General features: G+C 39.1%; 1 protein-coding gene across 1 annotated transcript in view; it reads right to left on the bottom strand.

Annotated features, from left to right (window-relative positions):
* Positions 1-12,124: 12,124 nt before the first annotated feature.
* The window catches only part of mllt3 (MLLT3 super elongation complex subunit), a 55,620-nt gene continuing 41,881 nt past the window's right edge, over positions 12,125-25,863 (bottom strand). The window contains 6 exon segments of the mRNA XM_062444366.1: positions 12,125-12,480; positions 16,554-16,625; positions 17,362-17,430; positions 17,914-18,010; positions 20,710-20,848; positions 23,060-23,129. Coding sequence (XP_062300350.1) covers positions 12,349-12,480; positions 16,554-16,625; positions 17,362-17,430; positions 17,914-18,010; positions 20,710-20,848; positions 23,060-23,129 — 579 coding nt within the window. The 3' untranslated portion in view covers positions 12,125-12,348.

Here is a 25,863-nt window from a genome sequence, read left to right as displayed (position 1 = left end):
TGTAACACCTGACCCATGTAGATATTTAGTTACTGACAGTATAGCTAGTGTTGTAGTACTATAGGTAGGGCTAACACTAGGAACATGTGCTTGTGGCTGGCTGTGCTAACCTATATACCTTTTTTTCAACTCAGATTAAACCTGTCAAGGTGGCGATGCGTTCAGGTGCAGTGGCTTTACTCTCTTCCATAGTGTCTTTTATGTGTCTCATTGTTTGCAGCTCTATTTTTCACACCGCATCATGATGAAGCGATATAAAAATACACACACAGATGTATTTATTTCACTGTACCTCCTCTACATCCCGCCCCTCTACCTTTCTGATTGGCTGAAATGTTGGTAACAACCAATACAATTAAAGAAATGTCAAGATGGACAACATACATGAACTTCACCAACACTTTGACAAATATTTTTTATCTGCTTGTAGTGTTTTTTAATTCTTCATGAACTGTATTCAACTTTCCACTTAACTGTTTTTAACAAAATACCTTTTTAAACATTTAAGATGATTTATTCCTCTACAGTTATTTACATATTTATTTGTCAAAAGTGAGACATTTTAGACTGCGCTACATCTTGACCTACAGTATTAGCTTGTGTACAACATGTATGATGGTCAGACTGTCCTGTTGGACTTCTTTTACAGTGTCTAAGCAATTATTTAAACTGGTACATTTTAAACATAAGCGATAAGAGATATGAAAATGAAACCCAAGCAATAGTAAAATAGTGTGTACATATTCAAAGTGGTAGCTCGTGTGTTGCTACACTGTTTCTAACATTTTGTGACAATATCGTAACTTTAAGTGGTTGTTCGGGTGTTTGCTCTTATTGACATTACCGACCAATGGGAGCTAGACATTTTGGAAGCCTAATGTCTCGCAATTTCCGAGAAAAATGACTTTATTTGGGTTTTGAGCCTGACCCATCACCATGGTAACATGTTGGCCTTTGTGTTGCCGGGAGGCCACAACGCACACATTGTAAGTGCAAATTGCTCAGCTAGCTGGAACTACAGTACCAGTCAAAAGGTTGCACACACCTTCCCATTCATTTCAATGAGTGTCCAAATGTATAACAGGTACTGTACATGACTGAGCCAATTTATCACTGTAAAACTCAAGATTTAAGACTTGTATTTGAAGGAGTTTTAAGGTCTTGAGTTGGGAGAACTTAATGACATTCACCTTACAAAATTGCAGCAATAAATTACAACTACCTGGAAGCTACTGTGTGAATATTTCAAAAATGTGGGGAGTGTTTGTGGTGTTTCCGTGAGCAGCGTGCCTTCAGACAGCGCAGGGAGGTGAGATGAGGGAGGAAGGAGAGACTTTTCATCAACCTTGAGCTTTAATGACTTCCTCGAGGTGCTTTTTGACTGCCGTCCAGAGGCTCTGCGGGAGGGGAGCCTTTCTCCTCAGCCTTGGCCTCGTGCCAGGGTGACAATCAATGTCTCTGTGTCTCTTCTGTGGGAGATTATTTCGAAGGTCTCCCCCTTTTTATTGGAGGAAATGGTATTTGGAAGCTCAAACAGGATGTCCTGCTGACTGGCCTGGACTCTGAACCCCCCATCCCCCCCCCCCCCCCCCCAGGCTCCATTCTTCCTCTATGCCCCCCCTCCTTCCCTCAGCTCTATTCTCTCAGAGGAAAATAGCTTAAATTAATCCAGGAGTCTAAGCAGCCACTTTTCTCTCTTTCTTGTCTCCATTTGGAGTGGGAGTGGAATTATTCACAAATGAAACTTTCCTATTTGCACTAAAGCTTCAGGTATGTGTTGATGGATATAACAATATATGAACACAGTATTACAGCACGGCTCCATTTAAAGGTGCTGTTATAGTTTACTGTCCCATACCACAAAACGATCATTTCCAATTTGCAGCTACATTTTAAAAAAATCGACAAAACAAAACAAAATAACTTTTTTTAACTTTTTGAAAACACTTTTTGAGGTATAATAATTCATCCTCACTGACATGGTGCACTTTGGTGGAGCAGCAACTTTCTGTATGCATTTGAAGACCTTAAAATGTGGTTGAAAGCTCCACACTCTCCACTGTAAAAACAACATTGCATCAAGATTACTTTGTAAAGCCAAATAAGTGATAACAGAGAAAGGTGAAAGTGACAAGGTGAATATGTGCTCCACTCCACTCTGTCTTGGTAAAATGGAATGGTTTTTTTTACATTAAAGTGGACCTATGTAACTTTTACTAAAAAGCCGCCACTGTGGACACAAGTGTCAGTTATAGGATACTGGTAGGCTATATGCTAAAATATAATGTAGCAGTAGCACAAGCAGAGAACTGTCATTAAAGACTGGCTCAGTAATTGCAACAACTATCTAAAGTTTTCTAGCTCTAACTAGCATTAGCTACCGGGCAATTTTTCAGGTTTTTTTCTTTTTTCAAAATGGCCTAGAAGCTACAAACTGCTCTCATCAACCTGGTTTCCAGCAGCAGCAGACAGCTATTATCAGTGATGAAGTCACTGTACATTAGCTGCTCTACATCAAACAGCAGACAGACAGTTAGATACTTGTTGGGGAACATAATAGATCATTTAGAAGCTAAAGAGACTGATTCTCAGGATCAGTGGAGACCAAAACAGAGATATAAAGAGAGTGAATATTGGACTAATATTAATCAGGTTACCTTGCGAGACACTTGGATTTGCGTGATCATGAGAGAATCCATCATTTCAGGTTGAGTAACTTCTCAGATGGTTCTGTGTAATAAACCATCTGACTCGTCAGGTGATTCATCAGGTGGACACAAACGCAACTCCAAGTAAATGCTAATGTTGCTCTGTAGCTACAACAGACAACGGTTTGCTTAAAATGTTCGCCATAAAAACTTTTAAGCTGATAATACATGAACTGTTTTTAACTTTTTACGTTGCCTTCAAGTGGCCAAAAATCAGGCGGGGAGTTCTGGTCCTCTGAAATGATGCCAACGCGGAAGTAACTTAAAACTGCATTCTATCAAAAGGCCACCAGGGGGCGACCGTTTTGGTGTCAAAAAGACTTCCGTCTCTATACAAGTCAATGGAGAATTCACCAACTTCTCACTTGATTTCTAACCTCAGTAAACATTTTCAACATGTGTTTATGGTCTCAATCGCTAGTTTAAAGCCTTCTTCAATGCAGTATGATGTTCATTTGTGAAATTTTGGCCTCCCTGATTTTATATTTGACGATAAAGCAGGGTATGCATTAGGGCGTGGCTACGTCGTGATTGACAGGTTGATTAGTTCACAGGTTCAGACAAATGCAGGCTTTACATTAGCTAGTAATGTTGCATTGGAGTACTGGGTAGATAGATGACCTGGTGCTCATAAAAACATAATTCCAACATGCGATTCTTACAGATTAACTGTTCTGTTAATTAGTGGACCTTGCTTCCAGGCTTTATGCTAAGCTAGGCTAACCACTCCCTGACTCCAGCTCCATACTCAACACAGACATGAGACATGAGAAAAATGACTTTTACTGTGAAATCAGTTGCTATCCATTCTGCTAATGGAAAGATATTTTCTTTATCTTCATGTTCACTCGACTGAAAAGGAGGGATAAGCTTTATTGAAATCTTGCCCTTAATCATCCGTTCTGTGAGGATGAAATAGTACAGAAAAAGTCCAGCTGTGGAGTTGGAATAAAGACGTAAAGCAGACCAAACCCACATGGTTCCACACCAGCCTCCTGATAACATTTAGAAGTCATATGGAGCACACAGTGGTGACATTTAACTCAATGCAAATTTTGATCATTCTTAGAGATTTTTAATCACAGCACACGTGAAGTGATGAGCTAGTTACATTCACGGTATGTGCTGTGTTTAAACTCCCTGTCATTACTGTTAAACTTATGACCTTTAAAGAGGTAATTTCGTTGTAGGAATGGGAGGAGGTGGCGATGGTGTGATGGTGTTGGGCTGTGGATCATCCAAACAAATGTAGAAAGAAAGTAATATAAAAACAATCAGAATGGTCTGAGCTGAGGTCTGCGGTGTGTGGATGAAACCCAGCTGGAGCCTGTCGAAGTTTAACAGCTCAGGCTTCAGCGTGGTGTCGTCAGTGAAAAGGAGGAGGATTAATGAGGTAATGAAAAGGTGTCTGATGGGAGTGGAGGTGTGATATGATTAAAGCCTATGTTCCCTCCACTGGAAACCCAGCGTTAACCTTTTCAGCTGTGTCCAACTGTCTATCCTTAGCATATTCTTGTCCAACTCTGATATAATGAACCCCCTCCCTCCCTAAAAACAACTTGAAATCCAGCTCTGAGGTAAAGAGTCTTCAAGCCAGGCCAGCAGCTCTGTCAGGCTGTACTTTGGCATTTGCTATTTAGAACTAAACACAAAGTACAAATGAGGCTGATGGGAATGTTACCAGCTATGCATGTATTTGGTCATGAACTAAAGTAGTGGACGTATTAAAATGTTGATGTGATGGTGGATAGATCAAATGTCATATTGACATCTTAATCCAGGAATATAAATGATTAGACGCTACAGTATAGAGCCAGCACATGTAAGCTTTCCTTTACTCCAACTTCTCTTGTACTACTCAATAAATAATCAGCTCAACCTTAACGGCTGTAGTATCCTTTTTTTTTCTTACAATGTAAATTATGACACGTCTTTCATGGGTTGTATACAATATCTGCTGCATTGTCTGAGTGGTCTTGAATCATATTTATTGTGACTGGTATTGCTATTGTTTAATTGTAGCTGTGTGCACCACTTTTTACACTAATGCACCACTGCATTGTTTTTGAGCATCATGTATTTATTGATCATTAATGTATTATGTAATAGATTGTGTGTTTGTAGCTGTGTGTGGAACTTTTTTGCATTAGCTAGTGCACCTCTGCATTGTCCTGTCAGTTATGTATTATTTCAACTGTGTATTGTATTGTCATGTATTGCTTGACTGCAAGTCTATGTAGCACTTTTGCCCAAAGACAAACCTCCCTCGGGACATTACAGTTTAACTTATTTTTGTCACCAAAATGATCAAATTTCATCCAGAGAGGAACATGAATGACCGAACCAAATTTCATTGCCAATAGTGTAGTTATTACAGTCTGAATCAGTGTGGCTGATAAGTATTTCTCAGTTATCTAAAAGGCAAATATAAAGGCTGGATTAACCAGACAAAGTGGGGAACTGTCCCGGGGCCCCAAATACTAAATTGATTTAGTCTTTACTTTTTGATAATATGATTACTTGAAAATTTGTTTGGAAATAATTAAAAAATCATCTAGGTTGTGTGTAGAATCTTGTGTCCCTGTCTTGTAGAAGCTCCCTGTATCAAAATGTAGTTCTAACAACATCACTGTAGTTTATACTACTCCTACATGATGCTTTTTCATTAATACGTCTATGTTTTATCAAATGATCACAAAATAACTGACATGCAGAAATTCCACTATACAGTATTCCAGTATAGGAGGACTGGTTGGGTTCCATGATGTCCTCAAACAGGTTAATCAGGTTTTTGTGCTTTTAGTGTGAAACAAATAGTGCCAGCACACCTCCTGTAAATGTATTATTCATGGTCTGTACTATATGACATTTTTATGTCAAATCATTGCTAATGGTTTTTGTTTTTTATGCAATTAAGTTTAATAAGAGGTCAACATTTTTTATTTATAACTTTCAGAAACAAACTGTTTGGCCAGGGATTGGTCAGGTGTGAGGAGGTGTGAAAGTAGTCTCTTCACACAACTACTTCCATCACTACTGTGTGTACAACCAATGCGACACCATAAACGTCGCCAAGGAAACATTACCTGAAAGTGTGCTGTTATCTCCATTAATGCAGTTTATTGTGTTGAGACTATAAAGATGCTCAAAAGAAAGAGAATTCTTAAAAAAGAGATTGGCGAGGCCATTCAGAACAGGTAGAAACACTCGCTTCTAGACATGGTTGGACGAGTGGACACATCACATGAAGCATACTGAGGCCTTTACACAATATACAGCTTGATCTGAGGGTGGTGTTATAGTGGAAAGGTAATGAGGTCGTTAGAATCAGAAGGTTCACGAATGTGATGAGGAACATTTATACCAAACTGCTCATTGCTTTTACAAGTGGATATTTTAGCCTGTTATTGGGGTAAAAACATGACTTGATAAAAATCCACCAGATTGAAAAGGATTGGAACAAGCACAGATTCACACCATCACTAAATATAGGTGAACACCGATGAACACCTACCAACTCCTACACAGAGATGTTTTTAACATTTATCCCAGAGTCAGCAAGAACAGCTTGTTCCAGTGCAGGCCCGCTAAAGATGCATGACATGGAGGCTGATGGAAGCATGTGTGATTCCTCTTCTGTTGAAAAAAAAAAACCCCAAGAGAAACACCCACAATAAATGTGGAAACTGGATGACTTCCAATTCTTCTATCAGACCACCCACTTAGACCGACATAAAAAGAACATGAAGGCAGTTTATCATACGGCAGAGGAGGAAGGATCAACATTTTGATCCCGGAATCAAATCATTTACCCTGATACCGACCTTTTAGCTTTTTATTAGATTAGGCTGAGTCAAACAAACACTGCCTGCACAACAGATGAGTATCATTCTTGTATTTCCAAGTTTAAAGATACAACCTGTGACACATTTATTTCATATGAAAACATAACAATTCTGAGGGTTTCTCACAGATCAGTGTCTGGAGATGGTCTAAGAACATCGGAACTGTGTGGTTTTGATTACATCCACCAACAGCACCCTTCATACAGACAACAGCTTCAATGTTACAACACACAGCTGGGGGCTCACTGTCTCGTCAAAGTGTTGGTAGATAAGTAGATAAGTCTTTGAATTTGTCATTGTGGACTGAAGAAGTTTTTTAAAAATCAATAGTTGATCTAAAAAACATGACGTGGGACAGTAGTGTCCTATGTAAAGGTCTGAAGGTAGAGGGGTATTGAGGTTTGTGACTTTCAGAGGCTGATCTGTGTGATCTGACACAACTGCTGACAGCAATTTACTCCGATATGGTTCCAAAATCAACTTGTTAGGCTGGAGAAACACTATTTTGGGTAGTTTCAAGATCAAGGTTTGAATGGCTTAAAACGGTCAGAAAGTGCCTTATCAATATTTTTCTGCTGTTTTCATTCTGCTGTTCATGGTGAGATGATTGAATGATTTCAATTCAGTCACTTCAGTGCAGTGCTTCAATTGTAAAGACATGTGAAATGTGAGTGGAACAGCAGATTTTGCCTAAATGTTGCATTCTTTGGTAAAATCGTGTTATGAGCTCCCTGTAACATTTGTGCATTAAACTACACGAGCAGGATTTCAGAAAATAAGTATTACTTGAACTTGTCAATGTGAATGCAGAACAAAGAATGTGATATTTAAGAATTTTGTTTATCTATGGAGAACTGACCGCAAACCAGCTGACTCAGTTGAGACCCAAATTTATGTGGTAGCTGAGACAAGAGAAAATCTTAAGGCTGGACTACTGTTCTACTGGGTATACTAATATTTCTTTTAGTCTGATAAAATAACCCTGATGATGTCATTAGGGATATCTTGGCTTGAGCTTGAAGTCCTCCAATTTATAACAAAGCCTGCATTATCAAATGGGGGCACAGAAAGTCAAATATGTAGACATTGACAAAGTAGAGAGTCTCCTGACAGACAGTAATGAGTTGCACTATGGGTAATGTAGGATTCTTGTAGCTTGACCCACAATAGAGACTACAAATAAGTATATCCCTGCCTGTTAAGCCTATCCAGTGATTAATAACATGCCCAGAATCCATTATTTACATACTGCACTGTTGTATTTGCCAATGGCAACCAATGATAATCATGTGAACAAAAGCACCTGGTAAATATGACTGTACAAGGATCCTAAATGCACCATGACAAAATCACACTGATCTACTGAGCGCTTTGAGGGATAGTCTGATTAATGTTTCTAAATATAAATAAAATAAAGCCTTTACAGCAGAACAGGCCCTGTTGAGCAATTATGACAGTTAGTGTAGACTGGCCTAACTCACCTATTGCTGCTAATTCAGTCATGAATGGCCACCATAGTGACTGGTTATCACTGAAACCTATCTGTTGCTCCCATAAAGGAATATTACATGCTACATGAAGCACAGGTGAGAGGATAATTTGACTAGTTAACTACAGATATTTTTGTTAAAGGGAACGTATTGTGCACATTTCCAGCTCTATGTTTATATTCTGGGGCTCTACTGGAATATCTTTGCATGATTTACATTTCATAAAACTCCTTATTTATTTTCTACTGGTCCTTTATGCAGCCCCTCAGTTCAGCCTCTGTCTAAAATAGGCAGTTTTAGCTCCCGTCTCTTTAAGACCCCCCTCCTGATTAGCCCACTCTGTTGATTGGTAGACTTCTGGTGGTTCTGGAGGCTAGGTAAACCAACTATGGTAGCAAGATTTCACTACTTTTTCTTGTGCATCTGTACATGTTCGAGCTGAAATCCCATACAAAACATGAGTGGAAAATGCTAACAACACATGGAACAACCTTAGCAACAAACGCTACAAGCAGATGGATTTTTGTGGGCGTGTGTTCAATATGACATCATCACGAGGAAGAGGAAGAGGAAGAGGTAATATTGCAAACTTAGCACTCTGAGCAGGTTGAAGCCTGGACCTTTGACTTGCAGGGAGCATTTCTGCATATTTTAACCTCAAGTTTTAGAACTTTGACCATGTTTAGTATCCGACATCATACCAGTAAAAAAATAAATCACAAATAGCATGATTGTCCCACCAAATTTTAAAGCTGCCCTTGTAGGATTTACACATAAAAACATACAATTCAAATCACGAACTTTGACACTGTGGATTTTTAGTTATTTCCTGAATAAACTTGGTGTCAGTGTTGCTGCTGTAAATAAAGTGCAAACAGGAAGTACTACATTCTAAGGCCTCTGTGTGTAGATTTGTTTCAGACTATTCATTATTTTAACTATTTATAGACACAAGTTGTTTGTTGAAAAATGAAATAATCTCAGAGGAAATGGGTGCATTCTATGTGCCATGTTGCGTTCAGTTCATTTATTCAACCACTAGGGGGCACCATAGTTGGATATTTTAAAATCCAAAACATAGGGGCTTTAATTTGAAATGCTGCAAGTATCATAATTCAGATACCGTTTAATGGAAGTAAAGCTTTCACCAAGAAATCAAAGGTAGGCGTGCAGCTGGTCGAGTGGTTAAGAGTACATGCCATGTACGCAGCAGACCCCAGTTCGAGTCCCGGCCGGCGGACCTTTCTGCAAGTCACATCCCCCTCTCTCTCCCATAATTTCCTATCTCTCTACTTTCAAATAAAGGTGTCTATGCCAGAGAAAATCTTTAAAGAAATCAAAAGGTAACACTGACAGTAAGGAAGAATTTAAACGTGCATCTTGCCATCTTGCAAGTGTTTTGAGTTAGTTCACCAGGACAAAATACACAAACACACACACACACAAAAGAACATTAAAAAAAAAAAAAAAACTCTGCACAAGTTTCTTAATAACTCATCTGTACATCATACAGAATATTTATTGTATGTCCTCAAAATACACAAGAAACCATAAGACAGAACACAGGGCAAGAAAAACCCTTTAAGGTCTTTTGGAAAGGACCGCCGCCGTTCACCGTCCTGATCTTTAGTTTATCAGACTGGCAAAGGGACAAAGTGTCCTCTGTTGTAAATCAAACAGAAGGTATTTGATTTGGAAAATTAATGCTGAGCTTTGATTTAACAACTGAAACTCCCACAAAATAAATAAAAGATCGCTTTTTCATACACCCGTAACAGTACCTGTCAGCCAAAATTCCCTTTGGCTCTTTTTTTTTGTTGTTTGTTTGTTAAATTTACCCAAAACATTTCACACATTGCAGAAATGTAGAACACATGAGCTGTGTTTTTACTCGTTTCTGACATCTAAAGGGAGTTTGTTCTCCCTTTTTTCCCCTCTACAGGGCTCGGGTCTGATCTACAAATCCATTCCCCCCAACGGCAAAGAGATCATGATTTCCTTTTAAAATCATATTCTGTAGACCAGTGGTCTCCAACCCTGCTCCTGGAGAGCTACTGCCCTGCATGTTTTAGGTATCTCCTCACTCTAACACACCTGATTCTAATAATCAACTCGTTATCAAGCCCTTTGACGAGCCTCAGCTGCTTGATAACGAGTTAGAGTGAGGCGATACCTAAAACATGCAGGGCAGTAGCTCTCCAGGAGCAGGGTTGGAGACCACTGCTGTAGACAAACATTAGAAATATCCAACCAACTGATTCTATTCACTATGCTTTTGGCATATTCTATTGGCCCAGTAGCAGAAAATGAGCCGACACAACAAAGCTTTCTTCAAGTTGCAGCCGATGAGCAGGAAGGCAGCACATTATTCCTGGATTTGGTTAATTAAAAAAAAAAAAAAAGAAAAAATTAATTTTCGAATGAATGATTTGTGCTGTGCTCACTCCAATAGCCACTCATGCTTCACGTTATACAATGTCAAAATGAAGGAATAAAAAACTGCCACATGATGCTGCACTTGTGTGAACACAGTGGGTATTCTACTGTTTAAAACGGTGGAGCCGATCTGTGTCTGTGCACAATGTCATTTGTGAAATATGATGCATGTGCAGTACAACACTAAACAATAATACAGCAGTTATTTATTCAATTCCAATTTTATTTTCATTATATGTTCTGATGATTTTTGTTTTTTTTATTCTGGTGAAAATTCAGATGTCAGTCAGATCCATGAAGGAGAAAGCGCTAACGGCAGTGCTGTCATATGACCACCAGATGGCACCAAAGCAGGAACGTTCCTAGAAATAAGGGACTTTCTTAATAAGTAACTCAAGATGGTTTTGGCTGTTTTTAATATGAAATGCAGTCTGGCAAAGTTTAGGTAATGTTCGCACACTGAACATGAAATGCGTCTTGGAATCTGCGTTTGATAATTTTGGCTAATTTCTGAAAGGGGCAATCTGTATGTAGATGGTCAAATGTGTGTGTGAATAGCTCTTGTTTCTTAGAGCTACTTCGATCACTTCTTGTGTGTTAAACTGCGTACAACAGTGCGAATACTTCTGAAAGTTGACTGTCCAAAATTTGTTACGATTCTTATCTAGAGAAGTGGCCATTGAGTGTGTTCATTCACAACAGTTCTACACTGTTTTACCTTAAGGTGTGGTTGTATAACACGTACAACGAACTAGCTCATTTGAAGCATATAACCACACATTTATTCGAGATTCCAATTGGATCTTTGTCAATAAAAACATGCTGCATTGCACATACATGTGTTGGGCATAGAAATAAGCCATTGTGTCCCAAAGGCAGCCCACAGAGACACAGTGTAGAGTATGCTTGGGTTGGGGATTTTTCAGGGCACCAAAATTCATTTGCAAATGATAAGACTTCAGCCGAGCAAAACCTTGAACCACTATTTTCCAAAATATGTGGCTGCAAATAGAGGGCACTGCTTGCTGTTAACCGAACCACTCCCCTTTGAATTGGACCGACTGTTTTCGTCTAAACTAATATCTTGAAGGAAAAAGTGACCTGACAGGACTGAGGAGTGCTGTTATTTCGGTAATAGAAGTTTCATTTTCATAAACAGCATTTGCTGGAACAAAATAGAATTGGGTAATAGTGCTGCACACATGTATTATGATTTGATGGATTGGAACACATGGTTAAAGTATCTGTTACACCTTTCACGCCTACAAGTCGCTGTGGCAGTTTTTTCTTTCCATTTCAAGTCAGTGACATACAGAGAGTGAAAGTGAGGCTCAAATGTCACACAGATTTAAAGATATGCCAGTTGTGAAGTGCTTCAACAAAGTCTCATTCTGCCGTTTCTCTCTTTTTTTTTCTTCTTTTTTTTGCCATTTCAAATACACACACACACACCTGCAAATTAAATTCAATAAATAAGACTTACAATGTTGTAAGGCAATGTTGACCATGCATTTGTCACAATGAACAACAAATCAAGAAACATACATGGTAACAATATGCACATTCATTAAGAGCAACAAGGTCGCAACTTCCTCCACTTTCTTTTTTAAGATCAAGTGAAGTTTTCAAGGCTTTCCGGGTGATCTCCTGATCGACAGGGCTCATCCCCCACAACACCTGGCTCTGGTTTCTGTAGCGGGACCTCTTCATTCAAGAGAGCCCGGTCCAACCAACAGGCTGAACACAACTGGACCAAAGCCACAGTGGGGCTTTTGCATTGTATCCAAAAGTTGGAGTTCATTCAAGAAAAAAAACAAAAGAAACAAAAGTATATGTGGAGACAGATCCAGCAGCCAGCTGCTCAGAGCCTCAGGACAGTCCAGAGGTCTCCAGGTAACTCTGGAGTTTCCTTACTGTACTTCTGTCCAAGGAGCAAAGGTCGAAGTCAAAAGTAGTGTTTGTGATGTGGAAGTGTCCCGTCTCTTCAATGAGGTTTACAATCTGGAAAATAGAGGATAAGATGGGTAAACACACTATTCACGTCTGTTATTACAGTTCCAGGGTGCAAACATGTCACCAGCTGACAGAGTAAATATCTGCCAGTCATAACTATTTTAATTCATTAAATATTAAACCAAGGACAGAAAAAGTCAGGAAATGAAAGAACATCACCACCAAGTCAGCTTCTTTAATTTAACAATTCATTTAATCATAAACTGAGCTTTACACAAGTGGACATAAGCAGAAAATACACATCATTCATCTAAAATCATTAGTGTGCTTAACCTACAAACGCCACTTATCTCCTTTTAAAACTTCGTATCGTTTTAGTTCTTACACTTCAACTTCTTTCAACATTTCCACCAACATTTTCTTTAAGTTTCTGATCTGACTTTTGAACTCCTCTCAGGACCAATCATTTCAGCTGATGCATCCAGCTCCTTTTATAACTGACGCTTCAACTGCATTCATGCACTCACGCTTCATCTGACACTTCAGTTTCAGTCAGCACAGACATTCAAAAATTGAACTTCAACTACTTTCAGCACTTTGATATTAACTTCCATTCAGGCATCCTTCAGTGTTTATTAATCAACTCAACTGCCACTTTAATTTCTTTCAGAGTTTCTGTTTGAGGTACAACTTTATTTCCTTAAATATCGTAGACTTCAACTTTTATCATTTTATGTTCTGTTCAGATGATCCGCTTCTAGTTGTGGGACAATAAAGTATGCGGGTCACAAAATCTTTTTGTTGGGGGTGGAGGGGTGAGGCTCTTTTCGCCTTTGTTGGACAGTTGCAACAAATGTCTCTTACCGGACTTGAACCAGGGATGTTGAGGTTACGCGGTGTGCACAGTAACCTTTCAACTACCAAGACACCCCAGCTAGTTTTAAAGGTGCAGTGTGTAGATTTTAATGGAATCTAGCAGAACAGAACTGGCAGAAAGAGAATATAATATTCATAAGTATGCTGTGTTTTCATTAGCTTATAATGAACCCTTTTTATCTACATAGAGAGTGGGTCCTCTTCCACAGAGGCCGCCATGTTGCACTGCCATGTTTCTACAGTAGCCCAGAACAGACAAACTAAACACTGACTCTAGAGAGGGGTTTCACATTTTTCACGAGTTTTGCAGCCAGCCTACATTCTCCTACACAGTTGTTGGAAGGGGGAGATGTATTCAGTTGGCTGCAATCTACAACCTCACCACTAGATGCCATTAAATCCTCCACACTGGTCCTTTAATAAATATATAACAGTAAGTTTCAGCCATCAGTAGTAGCCAGCAGACTCCTCTCAAGATCAATTATATTGCGGGCCCCCGTTGGCTTGATGTAACAACTGAATGCTTTTAAAAGATTTTTCAAATTAAATTAAAGGGCACGGTTTAGACCCGGTCTATGTGTAAAGTGCCTTGAGATGACTTTTGTTGTGATTTGGCGCTATATAAATAAAGATTGATTGATTGAGTGGGACAGACTTCAGATAGATTGGGCATCTGACATCAATTAGAAATATATATAAAATCACCTCCTGCTGTGTCTCCTCTATACTCATCTATACTTAAATACAGGCCTGCATGATATTTCAAAATGAGCCAGTTTATTAAGGTTGTAGTTTTTTCCAACACTGCCCACACAAACCTGTCCTGACCATACGACAAAGCTTCACTCTACATGTGGAGAGAATTGTATCTGCTTCAAGTCAGACGCTCAGACAGACGTCCCCTCGCTCACAGTGAACTTCAGTGCTGTGTTTTAGTTGGGTATGTGCTGATTTGGCCTGTTGCTGTTTGGAATTTGTTCAACGTCAAACTGCTACCAAACTAACGCAGCGTTTCACTGTTCCTGAACATACTGTCTGCATTAAACTTGTCTCTGTGGGTCCCCACCAGCGTACAGGAGAGACTGTGACTTCTCACTTGTAACATGAAGTGCAGCCAGTTGGTGAACTCGGCTAGATTAGCTTGATTACTGTGCGGGTTAAAGCTCTAGCGCATGATGATGCTGTTTTGGATGTCTTCCCTCAGAGCCGGGCGTCTTGTTAGGAGAGCGAGGCAGAAGTTGGCAGCGGCTGCAGGGAAGATCCTTTAAATGCAGTCATATGATAGGCCTTGAGAATATAAGCAAGAAACATGCAATCTCTTAGGTGGAGGGAGGTTAACCAAATAATTCATTGCTTCCAGATGAAGCTGCAGATTACAGAGGATCTGTAACACATCACAGCTCCTCCTCTAATCCAACGCAACAATACAGCTGACCAATAACACTGGTATGCACTGATATTATACTGAGAAGAGTGAAAAGTCTGAGTCACAAGTTGTTCTTCTGTGGCGGTTCAGTTTGGAGTATAACAATAACATAAGAAATAAGAAAAAGGGAAATATAAGGATGCCATCAAACCTCAAACTATAAATATGTTTTCTCATTGGTAATATAATCTGACACTTCATACACTGACTCTATTAGAAATACACTGTACATTCCAGACAGAGTCACATTATGTTAAGACTTTAAACATGATGGTTGGGGTGAGGGTCAGTGTTTGAACCAGGATCTGTCTAATTCATTCCTATCATTGAAAGTAGACTAAACACATCTCAGTACAATGCTGTGCACAGAATAAAATGAGCAAAGCTTGAATCGATACCTCTGCAGAAGAGTCTCAACCAAAGCTGAATCTTCATGACTGCATTCATTTTAATGGGATGCCTTTAATAAAACCGAAAACTTTGTTGAATATTTTACTCCGAAGTCAAAGACATGAATGTAAAAGATATTCGAAGGTGCATGCGAATGTAGAAAAACCTGAGCAATTTCCTGATTAAATAGATTAAATATTGATATGTTTAAAGCTCCACCCGAGTGATTCCTGCTATTGTTTAATATGTGCCAGTGTTGGCTGTTGGTCAGTGGCAGACTGCTGCTTTAATGACTCACCACTGTGTTTTAGCACAGCAAAATCCACTTAGTTAGTGTTTTTGTTCTTGCTTCAGTTGGATGTTGCTCTCTGTGCAGAATGATGTATGTGTTTGTTTACATATTAATACACAGTAGTAGTTTCAACATGTTTTTATCCTTCCTGTTCTTTTTAATGTGGGAGGACAACAGGTGTTAACTCGAAAATCATGTTTACTTTCATTTAAAATCAGACCTGTTGATCATAATTTGCAAAAACACATGTAAAACCTGCCAAACTTTGAACAGTTTGGGTGTTTTACAGATATTTTGGTATTTTTTTGTCATTTTCTCAGTTGGTAAAACATGTCACATACTTGTACACCATTCAGGATTGAACATTTGAATCTGTATGTGGTGACAGTGGGTGGGTTGTTTGGTTACTGTCAACAAAATTCACCCAATCAGTTCAGAAAAAGCTGATCAGCTGACTTTTGTGTACCAATAATAACTTAATATGGATTTATTAACCCTGATTGTTTCTATTCTATTTTAGGCATGAACCTCTAATGAGGCATGATTTAAATGAGGCATATTGACCATCATTTCTAAAAATATGTGTAAAACCTGTGGTAATAAGTTGGAATCAAAAGGTCTAACACAGAATTGGGTGATAATTTTTACCGTATGCTTTATAAACAGTCAAATTTGACCAACAAAAGTTACACAGTGAACAAGAATCCAACAGGAGGGCTAAGAGTTGGCGTGCTCTGGACCAAACCTCTTAAGCCTAAAGGACAAATATGTCAACTCATCCTGAAAATCAACAGTATTAGCTCATCAGCTCCTCTGGGACTCTAGCAGTAATGCAGAGAGGAATCCAGTATAAGACCAAGAGAAACCAGTTACACCATCAATTCATGCACACAAACACATCAAGTGTTCACTAATAACTTGGCAGGACAGTGATATTTAAATATTCATACACCCACCTGCATTACCAGTCTGTGTCTGTGTCTGGGGGGGTTGTCAATGTGTGAAAATCACTTTTGGGAGATTTGGTACTGACTGAGTGGGTGATATCATGAAGGTAAAAGGACAATGAGAAAATAACAGCTGTTCAGTGTGCTGATGATACACGAGTGTTAAAAGGTGGAAACAGCAGCAGCTCACCTGTTGTAGTATGTGACCTTCTCTTAGTGTCATCAGTCTTTTGTGCAGCTCCACCAGCTCATCAAGGTAAGCCTGCAACACACACACACACACACACACACACACACACACACACACACACACACACACGTAAGCTCAACACAGTTTGATCCAGACTGCTCTCTAGCTGCAGCTCTTACACAAGAGTCTGCACTTAGTCATTTCTTTCACAGGAATAATAGACGTTGATTAACATCACTGTGGGTATGCCAGTATTCTCTCAGTCTGATGTTAAATTATCCATTAAAATAATTATAATATAACAAACATGTCCAATCAGCACAGAGGACAGCAGGTGAACAGAGAATAACAGGACTGTGCTGTTTTGATACATTTCCTCTAAACTAGCATTCAAATCTGAAACTTTCTGATCAAAAAAACAAGATTATTACATGTGGACACACAGTCAAAGCCAACTTTTGGTACTTTTAATATTTGCCAAACAGAGTGGTTGATTTTCAGTCATATTAAAGCTTTATTTAACTACAGTGTTCATGAGGAGAGGCTGCCTTTCACTCTCTCTCTTATATTCCCCTTAAGTAGACAGAAGCACATATAGTCTTAATTATAGAGTCATAATAATCTTGTAGGAAGTATTTTAAGCATGTAGAATTATAGTAGTGTAGGTGTAGCAGAGTTACAGCATGTATTCAGCCTTTCATCATGTATCAAGGCCTAGTAGTATTTTCTAAATGTTACTAAACGCATTCTATTTATTTTATATCTACTGCTTTAAATGGAAAAGAATAAACATTCAAAACATGTGCACCTTGTCACAATCTAGAGTTTTGTTCTTGTCCTGTTTGCTCTGCTTGGTGGGACTCTTCACATCCAGAATCTGATGGAGGACAACACACACACACACACACACACACACACACACCAAGACAAAAGTCAAGTTTTATTACATCAAAGACTATGATACTGTTCACACAATTCAGCTCTCCCAAGTCTTATAGAAGGATAATGAATCCTTTGTCTTTCAATAATCCAGCATGTGTTCAGACAATAATATTCTGTTAAAGTCTCACTTTGAATAAATGCTGGAAATATACAGAATGAAGCAGAGATGCAAGCTTTTCAACAATCACTGTGATTCACCTCTGATTTATTATATTGTGAGGTTTTCTCTCCAGTAATTGTGCACAAGAGCTTCATTTCTACTTTCACAAGAATAACATTTTTACTTTATAGCATCATTTGTGTCACTAAATATCAGGCCAAACCTCAGTCTAAAACCTTCACCTTAAATATCAGCCTTTTAAAGACCAACAGTGAATCTTAAGGATTGCTTTTAGGAGTGTGCTGGATATCATCTTACCTGGTTATTAGTAGTCTTTAATAAGGGCGGAGCCTCGTTGCGGGAGGGGGAGGAAGGGGGGGAGCTGTCACTCTCACTGCCGTCACTCAAACTGACCCTGAGTATATAATCACAGGATGAGAGAAAGAACAAATGTTTCACTACATTAGAAGTGACATCACACTTAGTCTCTTAGTGTGATACACACACCTGAATAACATTTATCTCAATCACACCTGGCAGGTTAACTGATGATAGATAATAGGCTGTGTGTGAAGTAGGAACGTGTAATAGATCAAATGTACTATGGTATATGGACCGTAACAAAGTGATATTATATTCATATAAATGTTGTTATAGTACACACAGAATACATATAACACATTCACTTTTTTAGCTCTGTTTTTGGTCTCCACCTGCTCTAGAGGGTAATATGTGTTTCTTTAGCTGCTAAATGCTTCACTATGACCACCAGTGAGTTACTAACGGTGTCTATCTGTTGTTTGGTGCTGAGCAGGAGGTGTTTTCACTTCAAACAGCTTCCTGCTGTAAATGTATGTGATGAGAGAGGAGTTGACAGAGTTTGTAGAACTGTAACAATGAACTTAAAAAGCAAAAAAATCTCTGCATGGATTGTGGTTCATCACTATGAGAGACATCTATCATATTACACTCAGTCATGTAATCCATAGTAAATATAAAATGATTGATTCATGCAGCTTTAAATACCAGAAAAAAACAGTTAATTCATTGCACTCAGTGTGTTTACATGCTCTTTAACAAGTAACTGAGGAGTCTGGGTAACGAAATCTCAAGTAACGGGTGAAGCTTCCCTCAGTAAGGACGGGCGTGATCGATCGATAATTGATAATCGATCGTTTCGAATTTTGTTGATCGCGTGAAATTTGAATCGATCTAAGGTTGGTATCAAATAGAGGTTGTGTTGAGTAGCTGGAGTCTTGAAGCATTGCAATGAATTCCACTATATGGCAGCAATGAGATATCTTACCAACAGGGGGCGATGTTTGACAGAGAGAACGGCTCAGTTACCTACGAGCTGCCGTAGATATTAAACGTAAACATGATGAGGTCAAGGCCAAGTTTGGCGTGGGAGCATTTCAAACTAAAGAACGACGGAGTTCATTGTAAACACTGTGAAGTAGAACACAACAACGAGCCCAGTGATACCACTTTTAAACCGTCTTAGTTACATTTTGGCAAAAACCGTCAGGCCTCCATGAGTAACATCATGTTTTTTGATGAAGTAAATTTTAGATATGAAGCTCAGTTGTGTTTTAGAGCTCCGTAGCAATGGATACGTGAAGAGGTTCAGCTGCTTTTACGAGCTCTCCTTTAAAAAAAAAATGAAGTTAAACAGTTGAACTTTAACTGTCTTGTCTAAGAGGATTGTTGTTGGACTATAAGTTGGAATGAAGATTTCAATGAGGACAAACATGCTGTATTTTGTATTTTCATGGCGTTTTATAATTGAAAAAATGATTAATTGATAATTGATTGTTAATTTTCCTGATGATTGATGAAGGAAATGTCTTCAAATGCCCATCCCTATCATGTAGAGAGCAGATTACTCTGCCTTGTACAAACTGCTTATTCATCAAATTAACTGCATGTAGAAAAATGAATGTAGTTTATTTGATTATTCACACAGTTAAAATAAGAAAGCAACGATACTAATAACTTGTGCAAGCTGCTTTTCTTGAGGCTCCGTTAATGATGTAAACAGTGTAAACCAGAAAGAAGAGATTTTAAAAAAGGGACAGATCCTGTTTGTCTAGGGTGGATTTGATTGTTTAAACACACCTGTTTGTCTCCACATCATTAAACATGATTTGAACTGTACAGACTCCACCAGCTGATTTATGTGTTATGTGTTTTCATTGATGCGGCCATTACTGTAGTGACTTTAGCCAGACTGAAAGCTTGTTTACCGGCTCTCACAATGTAGCTGTCAGGGTGTGACAGTGTGATGGTGCGGTGGGGGTGGAGAGTTAAATCGAGCATAAATTCAGGCAAGTTCTGACTGGAGATTTACGCACAGTGTGGTGATGGGAGCTCTGTTAAAAGCCTTGTTTTGGACTGCTTGTAAAAACACACCACAACCCACTGCAGTAAGAGCTCATGCAGAATCACCAAGCAGCTGCAGAACAAGTTCCCAAGTAAATTGGAATAAAGTTGGCTAAAAAGGTCTAATGCAGAATTGGGTGATCATTTTATACCTAATGCAAGGTTGATGGGAAGACACATGCAGACACGTGAGTCCTGCATGTGTCGATACATTAGATTTCATTTTTAACCATACAAATGTGTGCGTGTTTCAGAGGTCTATCAGTGACCATGTACTAGGGCTGGGTATCGATACTCTGTACCTTTAAGGTATCGACTGAAATAAATCAATACCAAGTCCTGTGAAACGATACCTGCAATGGATCCTTTTTCTACCCACAGCTAGAAAATATGACTATTTGTATGGACTTGCTCACAGCCAATCAAAACAAGCTTTTTTCGATTAATGTGACATGTGATTGGCTCATTGCCACAGCAGCTACAACCCGTCTGTGATGCTGAAGTCGTGGTGAATTTTAGTTAGCGTGCTTAACAGTTCAGCAGCCAAGATGCCACCTAAACGCTCTGAAGTGTGTACACTACACATCTGTTACACCAGATAAAAGCAAGCGCACAATATGTGTAATGGGTATCGAATGAAGTACTCAATTGGTGTCAGCATCACTTTAAGGGTACTTGGACTGGTACTGGTATCATCATTTTTAAAATCATACTCTACTACCATTCACTAACCTGCGTTGGTGGTGTGTGAGATGTGCGTGTGCGTGTCTCTCCATGTCAGAGTCCATGTCGTTGTCGTCGTCGTCATCCGAGTCGTCGTCGTTGTCGTCCGAGTGCAGATCCTGCATGACTGACTGCAGCGGGCCCAGCACTGTGTCACAACAAGAGAGCACATTGGAATAGAGCTTTTAAAAATATGTATACATTTTTGAATGAAGCACAGGTGAGAACATGCAGAAGGCAGCGGGTCATGCTGTGTGGTGCAGTGATGGTGAGATGGTCCAGTGGAACCTTGAGGTGAGGCTGGAGACACATTTATACTTTACTTTGAATTTTATACACTTATTCTATATATTTCTTATGCCATAAAATCCCATAACAATATTAAAACCAACCATGTGTTACTCTGCCTCTCTATACTTTCTGACTTATACCGAAAAAAACCAGTAGAAACCAGTGCCAAGCCAACTGGTTTCTAGGGAGATATAAATCTTTAACAAGAGCACACAAATATATAGTTTCATTTTTATAAAGGGTGCAGTAACTTCCTAAAAGCAGCTGCTCACTGTAGTTTTTATCATACTTTCCCCTCAAACAGTAAGAAACAGGGCTTTTGTTGGGGGCTATTTTCAGCAGCGGATGAATCCACATTTGGTGTTCTAGTGAGTATGTCTGTCAGCAGGATGGTGTGTGTGGTTGTGTATGTGTTCATGATGATGAAGGAACATGTCATCCAGTGTAAAAGTGGTTCACTGATGTGTTTTGTAGTTTTTTTAGCAACAGTGGAGATAAAAAGACAAAAAGTGTGTCCCAGTGTGTCCAGCACATGTGTCCAGATGTTGCTGGAGGTGATATTATAGAAGGAGATGCATGAAGTTTCATGCAAATAGAAGAGGTGGGAAGTATTCTCCATGCAGATGTGTTTGTGTTTGGGTGGGTGGGTGGGTGGGAGGTGGTGGTGGTGGTAGTGTGTAGGGGGGGGCCCTTCACAGGTCTCAGAGGAGCTGTTACCTGTGTGGGTGGTGGCAGGAATAGCCACCCTTTTCCTGATGATGAAGTCCACCACTGCATCCAGAGAGAAAAATTACAAACACACACAAGCAGGTCACCCTCAGTGTACGCTCCACTGTAAACTTCATCATGTCCCAAATGTCACAGTCACACACTAAACAGACTAGAATCAGAGAGTTTTGACCCGTGTGTCTATCACTCATCATCATTATAAAGAGGAGCCACAGTCCATGAGGGAAACCAATGATCTAAACCACTGATTTCCGAAAGTAAAGTAAAGTAATGTAAAGTAATGTAAAGTGAGTGCAGCAGGTCAAAGCTGAACCAGGACGGAGCATCTCATTTGCTGTTAGGATAAAACATGTCAGAGTCTGAGTTTTGTATTTACTCCAAAATATGTGGTTTTATTCTTTAATCAAATCAATCAAACTTTATTTATATAGCGCCAATTCACACCAAAAATCATCTCAAGGCACATTACACATAGAGCAGGTCTAAACCGTACTCTTTAACTGTTGTTTCAGCCGGTCTGATGGTTGATGTAGATCTCTATGAGTAAATATCTAGACCACCTCTTTTTTTTGTATTTTTTTAGTAATAAAAAAATGCAGAGAGGCAGGAACATTTTAACTAATGAGCTACAGGAGCACTACTAGTCTAAGTGTTTGACACAAATGATCTTCAAATGATAATAATATCGTTTATTGCGATTATTTCTGAGACAATATATCGTCCAATGAAAGTAGTTATCATGACAAGCCTATCTTCGACTTCAAGCTTTCTTCTTCTTTTATTATTCTAACTTTTTTTTTTCTCAAAATATGATTCTTTAATTCTCAAAATCTCCTAAACTTTCCTCTAACAGTGGACCTCCATGATAAAATCTCAGTTAATGAAGTTGGAGCATGAAATGTTATGAGAGCCAATAGACTCCTTTTTCTCTGGGAAGGAATTCAAACTAAACTCTAGAATGCAGAGCTGCTTGAATGATGTTTTAATAAAGATATGTGTCCACTTATGAATGTTGGAGAATAAGAAGGTGTTCAATTCTATTTTTCTTATATTATAATACTGTTATTTTCCTCTCAAGAGTTTAAAGTGTAGCTCTATTCTGTTCATTTAGGATTTGAACTGTGTTGTCTCTGTCTGCAGCACCTCCTGGACTTGTTCTATCACAGCCAATCAAAACAGGACCGGCAGTCACACTGAAAGCACTCGGGGCTCCACATGAGCTAGAACCGCTCCATTATACACATCATTTCTGACTGAAAACACCAATAAACATCAGAGATCAGCTGGAAGTTGTGTGCGTGTGTGTGTGTGTGTGTGTGTGTGTGTTCCAGATGATTACCTTGGCGTTTGTGGTGCATGGGAGCAAAGCCTGAACTGGAGCTTGAACTGGCTGGACTGGGCTGTTCTGACTGGGAGAGGAGAAGAGAAAGAAACAATGGTGAGTGAAATAGTGATGGACAAGAATGCAGGTTTATCAAACACCAACATCACACAACCTTTTGCGCTTTTGCCCACTTTTTATGGCAATTTTTTTACCCACCACATTTTAAACTTGTATGTGTTTGATTTGCATATTAAGTTCAGATGCTCATGATTGATTATTCAGCGTCATTAAATATTTCATATAGGTTTTTGTAACATAACATAGGAGTTTGAAAGACATGAGCATTTACAAGACAGGGAGATGATGTAATGTTGCATTATGGGAATTGTAGTTTCTAGCATTTTTGGAATTTAATCAACACAAGGAACTAAAAGTCAGGATATCTCGATCTAAACTTAATAGAAAAGTGATACTTAATTAGTGAAAGACTCCTTTAAACCTGACTTACTTTTAATTTGAAAATCCAAGAACACGTTCAGGCTGTTTCATCTGATTCACAGCAGCATTAAAACTTGTGTCCAGTGTGTTTTGTGTAGTCTTTGAGGTGAGTTAAGTGGAGATGTGAGGGCGAGGGGCTTGTTGAGCCCTGAGCCAAACAACCATCTAACAAATGCACATGGAGCTGCTGCACTGCTGGCTTCCTCTGAGGAGAGCCAGACCATCTTTACTGCTCGGGCCTCGGGTGTAAAACCATCTTTATAAATCACTGAAGTCACTCTGAAAACCTGCAGCCACACACAGACTGCTGAAACATAACAGAGCTCAATACATTCAGCATTACCTATGTCTGGTTTTCGGCAGATTGACCATATTTAAGTTGTCAATATGAGGAAATCACTGTAGATCATTTCATGTCTAGAGAACTAATGACCACTTTCATTATCTATTAAATGGTAAATGGACTGTACTTATATAGCACTTTTCTAGTCTTTTAACCACTCAAAGCGCTTTTACACTACATGTCACATACACACATTCACACACATTCACACACCGTTGCCACAGCCATCGGGAGCAATATGGGGTTAAGTATCTTGCCCACTGACACATCGACATGTGGACTGGAGGAGCCGATTGGTGGACAACAGCTCTACCTCCTGAGCCACAGCCGCCCATTCATCTGATGATCATTTTCTTGATTCATCCTTTAATTGTTTGGTCAGAAAATTATAAGAAACGCAAGTTGACAAATTCAAAGTTCTTTTTTTGGACTGATCAACACTACAACACTAAAAAAGTATTTTTTGCTTTTAAAAAAAGACTTAATTGCAAATTAATTTCCTGTAATTTGAGTAATTATTTGAGCTCTACAGAGGAGCTCATATTCGGGGCTGTGCTGGTGGTCCACCACCTGAGAGACATGGGGTTAGATTCTCTCTAACTCTGTCATAACTGTGCATCAAACACAAGAATGACCTGCTGTATTTTGGTCTTTGTTTCTTCATTCAGTATCATCTATATGATTTAAAAAAAAAAAATGATATATTGTCGGTCAGGATAATAAAGTGCTGACTCAGAAGTGATATCAGCAGACACTTTACATCAATCAGACTGAGCTCTGTGTTTAAATCAGCACTCTCAAGGCCGGAACATTATCATTCAGACGGCCTGAAAGTGTTTTTTTTTCTCCCTTTTTTTCTTTTACACCGACAGACGCTGGCAAACTGCCGGACACGTCTACTTCCTGCAGCCGTCCCAGGTGTGCACAGGTGTGAGAACGGGCACGGCTCCAATCGCTCCGTGAATTCTTTCCTCCACATTCTTGACATTTGTACGTGGTGTTCGTGTTCACTGCTGGAGCCCGCTGGCACTGATCAGAGACCGTGTGAGACACTGATTCAATCTCTGTCAGAATATTCTTCATTATGATCAAAGGCTTTTTTTTTATATTTGAGCGTTTGAAAAGTCACATGGTTTCTTGTCATATGAGACTTCCTCTGATGAAGCTTGTAGTGGGCACCTGGTCTTTCATTATCTAACTGTTCATTGTGGTGCTGCTGGAGGACAAGAAGAGGAGAAGAAAAAAAAAAAACCTCCAGCACTTTTTCTTAATCTCATTTGGAGACAGGCACAATTGGAAATTCAAATCAGCTATTAGAGTAGTCACAGTTCATTTAGGTTAATGAACTCTCAGGGTAGTGTGGGGAGGGTTCAGGGTCAGCTCCTCTAAACACACACACACACTGTTAGGGATGCAATAATACTTACAAACACGTTAGGGGTGGAAATCTGAGCTGCACCGCAAGCACATTCATGTTCAGATAGTGCTTCTTTACGCTCCCTTTCACAACATCAACAAGCTTCTCTAACTGATTTCACTTGGAAATAAGCCAAAGAAAACTGCTGTATTTGAAATGATGTTCAAACATAATATTTTGGGGTATTGAGTGGAACATTGTACTGTAACATGCTTTTTCATCCTCCTGGAACTATCCCCAAATGGGTCAATGACATTCAATGTATAAGGATTTTTAACAGGTCAATTTTAAAATAATAAATAAAGGAATATCTATGGCAGTAGTTCAAACATTAAAAATGTTGAGTTCACATAAATTCATATTGAAATTGTACATTAGGTGATTTATGTGTTTTTTTCCGTCTCAATGAATTGGAACTGAGCATTACAATTTTTACATACTGCATAAAATAAAACACGTGTTTGTGTAGACTGCAGGCTGTGGGAGGATGTTCAGGCTGAAGCTGCAACAGCTGGGAAACATGTAGCTACATCTTGGGTGTAGCTTAATGTTTGTGTGTGT

This window comes from Scomber scombrus, chromosome 23, assembly GCF_963691925.1.
Source record: "Scomber scombrus chromosome 23, fScoSco1.1, whole genome shotgun sequence".
NCBI lineage: Eukaryota > Metazoa > Chordata > Actinopteri > Scombriformes > Scombridae > Scomber > Scomber scombrus.
Note: the sequence above shows the minus strand (reverse complement) of the source record. Positions and strands in the feature narration are given on the sequence as shown.